The sequence below is a fragment of the Macaca thibetana genome, chromosome 9, assembly GCF_024542745.1.
Source record: "Macaca thibetana thibetana isolate TM-01 chromosome 9, ASM2454274v1, whole genome shotgun sequence".
In the NCBI taxonomy this organism is placed as follows: Eukaryota; Metazoa; Chordata; class Mammalia; order Primates; family Cercopithecidae; genus Macaca; species Macaca thibetana.
In genome coordinates this window covers 25,902,812-25,915,095 of record NC_065586.1, presented here as the reverse complement: position 1 = coordinate 25,915,095, position 12,284 = coordinate 25,902,812, and the positions used below count along the sequence as shown (strand labels likewise).

The window sequence follows — 12,284 nt, the reverse complement described above, 5'->3', positions numbered from 1 at the left end:
TTTCTTATAAGCCTCAAATCCCATGATTCTGTGGTTCTAAGTAGTATAAATAGCATTTTCCAGATGCTGCAATAATGTCATTAAGGGAATATGGATTACAACAAGGTAAGTTTCCACTTCAGGATGTTTCACAACATAATTTCTCGGACCTTGGGGTCCCCTCTCCTCCTTCCCTCATGTCTTCCTTCTGCTCTAGTGGGCTCTAGCGAAAGACCACACTTTCAGGCTCTCTGCTGAAACAGCAGAGGCTGAACCTCCTGTTCTATAGTTTCCCCGTCTCTACTGCCCTGTTTTACTTCCACTCTTGATGAACCTAGTGGTCAACTGGGACACCCTGGGGTTTGCATCTCCCTGTGGCATTCCCCTTCCCGTCCTCCTCCTAGATCCTCCTCCTGTTTGAGGGTGGTCCTCAAACTTCACTTGACTGTTCACTCCATTATCACCAGGCTCACCAGGCTCACAGGTTGGGGCAGGGTAGGATTCTTCTTACAGTGGTTAAATTAATTCTAATGTCTCAACCAGAAGGCCTTGCCGTCTTCACTTCTTTCTATTGTTACTTCTCTTTCCGTTGGTATAAAACTCTCATCCTACCACAAAGCTTTGCATGTCACCATAGGGACTGGGGCAGGAGACACTAAATTGTTGTGGATACTACCCTTTCTGCCACTCTTGGCAGTGACCTGAACTGTGCTCTGGGTCCTAAACTCATCACACCCAAGATGGAAACTTCAGGGGCAGCTTGTATCCCCTCTCGCCCTGCTCCTTTCCTTCACTCCCTCCACAGCCTTTATCAGCAAACTTAGGGGGCCAATGAAATATTTTCAGAAAAGGAATTATTATTATTAAACTTATTTTTAGTAGAACAGAGGGGTCTTTGAATTCTTTTCCATATGAAGTACATGAAACAGAAAAAAGCTCACTTCATGATATGCATAATTATACATAAATTATTTTACTTAAAAGGTAAGAAAGGACTTAAAAACGTTCCAGGGTCTTCTCCCCCTGTACACGATGCAGTATCATCTCAGTAGAGATGGAAATTTACTGTTGCTCTCTTTAGAAATTATTCATTCAGTATGTAGAAGTGTTCCTCAGAATCAACAGTAACTCAAATATATCCATCTGTATTTACTCTTCCAATAATGCAGTAAAATTTGGAGTTTCAGAACAACTGTGGCTTTATTTTATAATCTCTAGTTTTGATCCGACATTCTGCCAAAAGCCATTACAAGAATAATTTTTACAGAAGCTCAATAAGGACTCCAATACATCAGTCATGTAGGTTTAAAATAACATTGAAGATTTGATACTTGTGACACACTAATAACTATTGAAGGTACTCTCTTTGGTCTTTCTTGAAAGTTAACAAATTGAAATACTTAATATGAAAGGGTAGAGCTTGATAAGGTGAATAATGCAGATCTCTGTTCTTCCTTAGTATTTCAAAAGGAAGGAAGACATTTTCTAAAGAGAAAAGTAACAACGCTATTGGTTAGTATGCATTCTGCACTGAAACTCTCCCCTGAGTGAAGGGAGAGTCAGGGGGTCTAATATAATTAGAGAAGGATAGTCCCATTCCAAAAGAAAGGGGCTATGGGAAAATAAATATATTTGAGATGTGTATTCAGTTGAATTTGAGATGGTAGCAGGATATGTAGGTAGTTGGAAATTTTTTAAAAATGTAAACTTTTTTCAGTTTTAAGAGAGGGGGAGAAGTATGTCTTTGGGTGTCAATCACGTAGGGCTCTCTGTTGAGGCCATAACGTCAGAAGAATTTGTGAAGTGAGAGAGTGTAGAGAACAAAAGAGAAAAGCTGCAGGGACAAATATTTGGTAAATACACAGTGTGAGACTGGATGGATAAATCTAAAACAGAAGAAAAATTCAGGGAGGTAGGAGAGGAATCAGGAGAATCTAGTCATGGGGCAAAGAAAAGTGAAGGTTTAAAGAAAAGGGGTGGTCCAGAGACTGGGTGCTGAAGTGAGGACTGGCACACCCTTCAGAACTCATCCTATTCTGTTACTTTTTGCAGTCACCAGTGATAATGCAAGAAACACCAACATGGCCTATGACTGAAGTTAGAACGAAACTGAAAGTTTCCTTTAGTTCTTGTCTTTTCTCACCACAGAATAATAAAAACTTCTCTACGACTGGCACAGCATATAATTCAGTTTGCTTTCTTCTAATGAAGCACACTGATTGTGCACTTCATTAATTGTACATTGTATCAGTTAAGTGCTAACAACGTGATTGCTAACATCAACTAATATAGTGCAATTGTGATGTTAACACTGTACTACATTGTTCACAATATACACTAATTGTACATTGTACCAGTTAAGTGTTAACAATCACAATCACATTTGTATCAGTTAACATTTGTGATTGTTAACAATGTACACTAATTGTACATCATATCAGTTAAGTGTTAAAACTTAGACACACAATATTAATGGATTTCTTTTCATCAGTTTCCATTTATTGGGAATTATAATTTGAAAAGACCTGGAGAAACTTTGGGGAATATACTGACCTTCAACGGACAATCAGAAAGTTAAAGAAACAGGAAAAGAACACACCTCCAAAGCTTACCCAGGGTCCCTAACCATATCAAGCTGTGCTTAAGAACACAGAGCATTACAGTATCCCACACTTGCTAATGTTTCCAGGGGTTCCCAGGTCAGGACTGCCTGAGGACAGACACAGGGTCTTACAAGTTACCAAATGTCATTTCTCTGATTGTGGCCTCACTCCTACTTGTGGAGCTTCTAACACTTCTTCAGAGTGAGTTCCACTCAGCTGCTTGCAGGAAGGCCTTCAGGGCTGTCTCATGTGTGTGTTCACCTGCTTTGCATCCTGGGGATTACCTGTGCAGCCAATGACTCTGACAGCCTCAAACGGTGGCAAAGTACTCACAAGGATGTAGCTTAATTCCTGTGAAACCTTTGAATATTCAATGAAGTGGCCAACAATCAGAAAGCTAATAATGAAGCTTTGCATTCTTAAGGGACTACAGGGTATCCATAAAGCAACACTTTTAGTTTTTCCTTTTTAATCACAGCTCCCACCTTATAAACTCTCTCCTCCTAGATATGCAGTCTCCTCAGTCCCCTTCTCTTGCTATCTACCTGCTGAATCTTAGCAGATGAACTCATTTCTTACTTTCATGAGAGGCTAGAAACCATGAGTGATCAGCAAGTTTTATCATACTGTGAGCTGTGTTACCACAAGAATCCTGCCTTACTTGGCTTTATGTCTCCTGTGCCTAGCACACAGTAGGCACTCAATAAATATGTGTCAAATAGATGGATGGATAGATGATGGATGGATGGATGGATGGATGGATGAATGCTGGGCTTTGGAGTCAGACAGAAGGACGAGGCTTCAAACTCCAACTCATTCATTGCTAAGTTTTTGACATTAAGCGACTTATTAAAATTCTCTTAGTTTCTCACTTTTAAAAGAGAAGATGACACCCTGTCACATGACTACAAGAATTAAAAGAGATAATGACTGTAAGGTGCTTAGCGCAGTGACTGACATAGAGTAACTGCTCCATAAATACATTTCCCTTTCTCCACAATGGAGAGCACCATGTCTGCCACTTATTTATGTCTCCTATAGAGTCCTGTTAAGTGCTGGGGACATAAGAGAAATGCAATCAATGCCTGCTGAACTGAACTGTAATAACAGGAGGAAACTGCAGTGGAAATGGCTATAATTTGTATTTATGAGAATTATCTAGCATTGCCTTCAATAGGTTCATTTTATTCTTGAAATTAAGTAGCCTCTTTTAAAATTTTCTCCTTGAAAACCATCGATGTTTAAAAAAGGATTTAAGTCACAGGTTATAAGACAGTACCATCATCATTAGAAAGGTAATCTAAAAATAAATGTGGTCAGAGATTGAGCTGGGATGACATTGTCAGAGGCAAAAAGTGAAGAAAAGAACAAAATGTCTTAAAGGGTGAGTTCATCAAAAAAAGATACTCGTCTGCTCTGATTCTTCCCTACTCCTCAGATCATTCTAAACTCTTCTTTGTCTTGCTCTGGGACCCCAAAGGCCAATCCTTACAGCCTGCAATCCCTGGACTCCCTTGCTGTCTGGCTTCCATATGGGTTCAGCCAATAGGAAGCACAGGCAGGAAACAGGCGGAGGGAGGAGAGAAAGGCTGGGACGTTATCCCCTTGCTCTCTCCCTGAACGGCTGCATCCCATTAGGGCCATAGCTCTCGACAGGCAGCCCCTGATCCACAGCTGCAGCTGGCACCAGGCACTAGTGCTGCCCCTCCCTCTGCCTGCAGACAGGAAGGCAGCCATGGCTCCTCACCCCTGTTAGTCCATGGGCATCTCACCATTTCTTCTTGGCTCTTCAATGCTCATGTGACTTCTGTAAACAGTTTTCTCAGTTAAAACCCTAGAGCTTGTTCTTTCTGTTCAGTACCCTGATTGATAACAGTGCAATTAAATTTATAATTTGTAAAGGTACCTATTAAGAATTCTTCCATCAATCACAGGTCTAATATTTTCATATTCATAGGTCACTCAAAGCTCCTCTGGAACTTAAAAATGCAATTAAATTAGGTGAAAGAAAAAACATAAAAATGGAAAAAGTGTTATAAATTAAAGACAGCTGTGCTCAAATTATAACTGAGTTATATTTCCACTTGATTGTGAATTTGGAATTTGGAATGCTTTTCCCCAATAAGCAAAGTTGTAAAATTAGAATAGTTCCTTAGGGGGAAAAATTACTTAATTCATAGCATGCCTTAAATATAATCCTGACTATGCTATTTCTTAGAATCCATCCTGCAATATTTCAGTAAGCATTAACGGGATTATTTCTATGGTTATAAGCTCAGGGCCTCGCTGTGTAACTCCAGAGGGTTATGTTCATGTGTTATTCTATATGAACTGTGTTCCTGCACTCAGCTCCATAGAATACACCGTGAATGGTATCCCTTTATATTGTGCAACATGGTGGTGCCATCTACCAATTAGTTACTCTTAAGTAGTTCTCCCCAAAGGGCCTGAAGGAGAGGCTTACACAATTATGAGAGCAGAACAAACAGTTTTGAGAACTAGCTAAGTTTCCACATCTGCTAAGATCCTGAGGTCCTTCTACTTATGGGCCGCAATAGCACTGACACACATGTCCACTGACTTTTGGGCACTGGACACGCATCAATAAATAGTATCTACCATTTATTGAACATCTTCAATATCCCAGGTACTGTGCTATATGTTATTTCTAATCAACTATTAATACTACTATTACTACTAATGGCTTAAACTTACAGATTTCTTACTATATGCCATTCATTGTGGTACATACTATACATACCTTGTCTTGATAGGTACTAATGCTATTTCATTTTAAAGATGAAAAACAGAGGTGCAGAGAGGTTAAGTAAACTGTTTCAAATCCTACATACAATGAATTACAGAGCCAAGATCCTGTAAGGATCTTTAAGGTTTAAATATCTTACCCAAGGTGGATTAAAATGGTCTGGTACCACAATTGAAAACCACATGTGTCTAATAATCATTCCTTCCTTTTTTTTTTTTTTTTTTTTTTTTTTTTTGAGATGGAGTCTTGCTCTGTCACCCCAGTGGAGTGCAGTGGCACGATCCTGGTTCACTGCCAGCTCCGCCTCCTGGGTTCACGCCATTCTCCTGCCTCAGCCTCCTGAGTAGCTGGGACTACAGTCGCCCACCACCAGTCGCCCACCACCACACCCAGCTAATTTTGTGTATCTTTAGTAGAGACGGGGTTTCACCTTGTTAGCCAGGATGGTCTCGATCTCCTGGCCTTGTGATCTGCCCACCTTGGCCTCCCAAAGTGCTGGGATTACAGTCGTGAGCCACCGCGCCCAGCCTCCTTCCATATTTTCAATTGAAGGCCAAAGGGTAATTTTCCATACTGGGGCTAGTGCTCAGGAGCTGGACTCCAGGCAACTTCTATTCATGACTTACTCATGAATTGAATGACACCAAGCTTGAAGGCACTTACATTAAATAATAATGTACTAATACACAACAAGGCTTATTATGTTACTGTGAATTAACTTGACATACTACTACAATAATGTAGCATATGTTTAGCATAAAACCAACGTAAGAAAAATGAAAGATTCTAATTTGCCAAGCCTTTAAACAAAATAATGTAACTACCAGGGTACAAATCCAATGTGTAACGATAGTTTCCTCATTAGAATAACAAAGATGTTTTGTGAGACAGAAGAGAAACTTTGTCATTAAGTTACAAACCCGCAAAAGGAATTCATTCCACTTAATATCAAAGCATTATGAAGAGTATTGATGGCTAAAATCAGTCAGCAATAAAAGGTCAATACGATAAAGCTCCTTCTTGAATCTTTTATTTGGCCCCTTGTGTATAAACACAGGAAGAATAGAATTAATACAAATGTCTATTTATATATGCTAGCATTTAAAAGAGAAAAGCATTCAGTTATTTCTAATTAAATTTCACATTAATTTTGTATAGATAAATATATTCTCTGCTATGTCAGAACGGTCTCTAATTTATGCTGTTAGTACCTCTATGATGGGCTTAGGCTTTCTATCTGGCAGCACAAATTCTAGGTTATTTATTAATTCCTCTATTGAATGTTACATATATTTGAGAGTAAGACAGTGCTGATGGATCTCTTCATTCTCAGTGGTAAGTGCTTTGCATACAGTAGGTGATAAACAAAATTTTATTGAATGAGAAAGACATTTTACTATTAAAGCATTATGTTTGCTTCTGCTTCCTCCAAAATAGGAGAGGTTTGAAATAAACTTACATAGCTTGGTGGATAACTCGGGATTTTTCCAGGAGATATTCAGAAATCTGTGCTCCCACTACAGCTCCAGAAGAGGTGAATTTCATTTCTAAGTATTTTCCAAATCGGCTAGAATTGTCATTTATAATAGTGCAGGCATTGCCAAAGGCTTCTACCAAATTGTTTACTTGTAAAATCTTCTCTTGCAAGGTTCTGTTATTAGCCTAAAGAGAAAATATTAAGATATTTTTAAAAACATAAAAAATTAACTTGGTATATAATGAAATGTCTCTTCTTTGGTGAGCACTTTATGTAGACATAAACATACAAAAGCATGTTCCTGATATATTGGCAGATGTTACATCCTGGTCTATTTTCGCCCTCCCATACGTGGATTCACTCACTTGTTTTCTTAAAAAAGGACAAGGAGATATTCTATACTTTTCTATTCAAATGCAGTTCTGCCTGATTTACAAAGATAATTTATAAGCAGCCTATGCACATTGAAGTACACTTGTCATTCTGTTATTCCTCCTCTACCTGCCTGGGCCCCCATCCAAATAGTCCCCAAAGCCAGAACCACTTTACTTGCTTCCACAGAAGCTGCTAACCCTGAAACTAAGAGAGGAAAGATAACTCATTAATTCAGAAGCAGAGAGAAGGGAATAATTATGAAAAGTGAGAACAGCTCGGAAGTATGAATGGGAGGAGTGGAAACCAGGTCAAGGTTAGCAGGCTTACATGGCTCTACCTCTATTTCTTCCCCATCTCTTATGCTCCTCTTCTCAAAGAAGTATGTTCCATGTTTCTTTTTTACCACTTTAGTTGAAATTCTACTGAGTAGAAATTTATTTGGGTTAATAGCCAATCTCTATTACAAAGGCATTCCAACCTCTGCCCCCCGAGGTGTAGGGAGGTATTAGTTATTCACAACTTGGCAGAAGTTAGCTTAAGTAGATTATTTTCAGTATAATATCTACCTTAATACTTTACCAAGATCAACTATGTTAGACTTATTGCAAATTTTCTATGTCGAGGGAGAACAGTGGAAGCTATTTCTGGAACGCAGGCTACATTAGAATTTGAGTGGGTTGGAGGGGGCATTCACAATGAAGTTTTCAGGCTGTGTAAGAACTTTGAGTATCTTATAAAAGAGGCAATAAGGGGTGAGAGAAGAGCATAGTAATTTGGGGGATGAACTTGGCTCTTTTAAAATGTTTTGGGCTGGCCTTGCACCCATGAAAAAGGTGAGATAACATTTTCATTGGCATATATTGAATAGCAGTGACCTGCTAAATAAGATTTGGAAGACTGCATATTTCAAAGGTAAGTTCTATCTACCAAACACCTCATTTTTCCATCTGGTAAATCCTTATCAAGGACATAAGTTAAAACAAGATAAGATGTGATAAGGGTAGGAATCTGAAAATACATATATACCTATCCCCAATTAACATTAATCTAAAACAAGACAAAGAGATTAGATTAAGGAGTTTGCTGACATCTACAGAACCACATTCACACACAATTAATTTATCACTGATGAGAACCTCTATCAGCCCGCAGATCAGGACAGAATAGCAAAGACCTGTGAGTAAATTCATTCAGGTGTTCAGCTCCTCTACACCAGGATAATATGCTATGCCTCACTGCCCCCGCGCCCCACATTAAATCTTATCTCACCATTGTCAAAACCTTTTAAAATGATACTTCTAGAAGGAGAGAGTGGTTGATGGGCAAGGGGAAAGAAAAGGCTGAGATGAGATACCTGGGGTAGCGCCACCTTTTTTTTAGGTCTCTCCTGGCTCTTCCACTCCCGAGAGGGTCACAAGTCTGCTAAGTAGAGGTTATATTAAGCCACTGGGTCAAGACTTCTGATAGAACATATTAAAACCACTCAGTTTTTAACAGGAACATGGAATTCTTCCTACTCATCATTTTGAAAATGAATTAGAAGTGACATCAAGATGGTTGGCCAGAAGCTCCTAGTGCTCTCCCTCTGATATGGTTTGGCTCTGTGTCCCCACCCAAATCTCATGTCAAATTGTAATCTCATGTGTCAGGGGAGAGGGCCTGGTGAGAGATGATTAGATCATGGGGGCGGATTTTCCCCCTCACTGTTCTTGTGATAAGGACTGAGTTCTCATGAGATCTGATGGCTTGAAAGTGGCATTTCTCCCTTTGCTCCCTCTTTCTTTCTCTCCTGCTTTGCTGGGCTTGCTTCCCCTTCACCTTCTGCCCATGATTGTAAGTTTTTTTGAGGCCTTCCCAGCCATGTGGAACTGTGAGTCAATTACACCTCTTTTCTTTATAAATTACCCAGTCTCAAGTAGCTCTTTATAGCAGTGTGAGAATGGATAATACACCTTCAAGCCCCCCGCTACCTGCAAATGAGTAAACAAGTACATTTAAACCAAAATAACTAAAGGAGCATGCTGGAGAACAGCAAAAAAGCAGCCAGTAGAAATCCTGTAGAGCACAGAAACCCAGGATGGCCACATAGAGAAGGAAAGGAAACACCTTACCTTTACCACATCATGCCCCAAGTGGGGATCAGCTCACAACCAGGAAGGAAGGACAGCTCCCTGCAAGGAAAAGGTAAGCAAGATACCCCCAGCAACCTCTCTCACTACTGTTCACACTTGCAGTCATTGCTACTGGAGACTCCTGCAGTCCTCACAGGCTCTGAGCTTGGCTGAGGGAGCTCCCTTGCACCAGAGCTGAGGCAGCACCCCACCCTCAGAGGGCCTCAGGCCTCCTGAACACTGAAGTAGTTGCTGCCACCACACATCACAGGTGAGGTGGTACCTTGCACCCTGGGGCTCCAAGCCTCTGGCACACCTAAGCAGGAGCACCTCCTAGCACCACAGATGATCAACTATGTGGAAATTAAACAATGTACTGCTGAACAGCCAATTGGTCAAAGAAGAAAGTAAAAGGGAAAGTAAAAAATACCTTGAGACAAACCACAAGGAAAACACAACATAACAAGCCTATGGCATGTAGCAAAAGCAATTCTGAGAGAGAGGTTTGTAACAATACATTCCTATGTTAAAAAAGAAGCAAGCTCCAAAATAAATAGTCTAACATTATGCCTCGAGGAACTAAAAAATGAAGAAAAAGCTAAAGCCAAAATTAGCAGAAGAAAGGAAAAAAATCAAAACCTGAGCAGAAATAAATCAAATAGAGAAAGGAAAAACTATAAAAAGAATCAATAAAACTATGAGTTTTGCTTTTGAAAAAAATAGGACTGACAAACCCTCAGCTAGTCTAAGAAAATAAGAGTGATGACTAAGATAAGTAAAATAAAAAATGCAAGTAGAGAAATTACAACAGACGTATCAGAAATAAAAAGGATCATAGGGACTATTATGAACAATTATCTACAAACAATTTGGGTAGCCTGGAGGAAGTAGATAAATTCTTAGAGAAATACAACCTACCAAAATTGAGTCAGAAAGAATTAGAAAGCCTGAACAGACCAAAAACAAATAAAGAAATTGAAGAAGTAATCAAAACCTCCTAACAAAGAAAAGCCTAGGATAAGGTGGCTTCACAGCTGAATTCCACCAAACATTGGAAGAAAATCAATACCAATACTTCTTAAACTCTTCTAAAAAGTAGAGCTAGGCCAGGCACAGTGTGGCTCATGTCTGTAATTCCAGCATTTTGGGAGGCCAAGGTGGGAAGACAGCTTGAAGCCAGGAGTTTGAGACCAGCCTGGGCAACAAAATAAGACCTCATCTGAACAAAGAATTATAAAATTAGCCCAGTGCACTGGCACATGCCTGTAGTCCCAGCTACTGGGAAGGCTGGAGCAGGAGGGTCACTTGAGCCCAGGAGTTCAGACACTGCAGTGAGCTAAGATTATGCTACTGTACTCCAGCCTGGGTGACAGAGTGAGACTCTGTCTCTAAGAAAAGCAAATTAATAAATAATAAAAAATAGAGCCAGAGGGAATACTTTCAACTACAGTTTATGAGGCCAGCATTACTTTACTACCTAAGCCAGATAAAGGTATCACAAGAAAAGAAAACTACAGGCCAGTTTCTCTGATGAACACTGATGCAAAAATTCTCAATAAAATATTAGCAAATCAAATCCAATAACACATTAAAAAGATTATACATCATGTCCAAGCAAAATCTATCCCTGGCATGCAAATCTAGCTTAACATATGCAAATCAAACAATGTGATTCAACATATTAACAGAGTCAAAGATAAAAACCACATAATCATCTCAATTGATGCAGAAAAAGTATCTGACAAAGTCCAACACCCCTTCTTTTTTTAATTTTAAAAGTGGAAGCTGTATTCCATTTTCCTATGAGATTACAAAAAGAAAAGCATTTACTAAGGTATAACTCATAAGAGGCCTTTCTATAGCTATTTATCTTTCTATTGACAGAATGTCCCAGATTTTTATGAACTATCTAGAAATTGCTGGTCTTGCTGTGATTTCCACTAAGTAGCGGTATTCCGCAGGAAGAAAAAGGACATTTTGGAAGGAATGAAGTATTCTTTGGCATAACCATTTTCATTCCCAAAGAATACAGGAGCTACCTACAATTATATAACATTTTCTTAGGCAATAGAAAAGCAATATTAAGCAAAGCGGTAATAGGTTTCTTTACCTTGAAAAGACACAATTTTTAACATTTTTCAACCACAGAATAATCTACATCATATGTATGAGTTATAGAAGACCATTTAAGATACCACAACATCTTTTCTTGATGTGGACTCTCAACAGTTTAGGTATAGAAAGTTCCTCAACATAATACAGGGAATGTATGAAAAATCCACAGCTAACATTATAATCAATGAGGAGAAACTAAAAGCTTTTCCAATAGTATCTATTACAACGCAAAAAAATACCCACTCTCATCACTTCTATTCAACATAGTACTGGAAGTACTAATAAGAACAATCAGACAAGGTAAAGAAATAAAAGGCACCCAAATCAGAAAGGAAGAAGTTGACCTGTAGTCAACCATGGTCTAAAATGAAAAATTCCAGAAATAAATAATTTCTAAGTTTTAAATCGCATGCCATTCTGAGTAGTGTGATTAAATCTGTGCCACCACATTCTGTCCCACCTGGAAAGTGAATCCTTCCTTTGCCCAACGTATCCACGTTGTATAGGCTACCCACCTGTCAGCCAACTTAGTAGCCCTCTCAGTTATCAGATCAGCTGTCACAGTCCTGGCCATCAAATAATCTTTATTTTACTTAATGGCCCCAAAGCACAAGAGTAGTGATGCTGACAATTTGAATATGTCAAAGAGAAACCATATTTGCCTGCTTGAAGTGAAAAGGTGAAAGTTCTTGACTTCATAAGGGAAGAAAAAATATTGTATGTTGAGGTCTACTATCTGTTAAATTGTGAAGAAGGAAAAAGAAACTTGTGCTAGTTTTACTGTCACATATCATATTGCAAAAGTCATAGTCATAGTGCATGATCAGTACTTAGTTAAGAAGGCATTAAATTTGTGG

The 12,284-nt window shown here is 39.0% G+C and overlaps 1 protein-coding gene across 1 annotated transcript in view; it reads right to left on the bottom strand.

Annotated features, from left to right (window-relative positions):
• MYO3A (myosin IIIA) overlaps positions 1-12,284 on the bottom strand; it is a 266,360-nt gene that overhangs the window by 113,214 nt on the left and 140,862 nt on the right. The window contains exon 15 of the mRNA XM_050804485.1: positions 6,809-7,011. Coding sequence (XP_050660442.1) covers positions 6,809-7,011 — 203 coding nt within the window. The remainder of the gene's footprint in view (positions 1-6,808; positions 7,012-12,284) is intronic.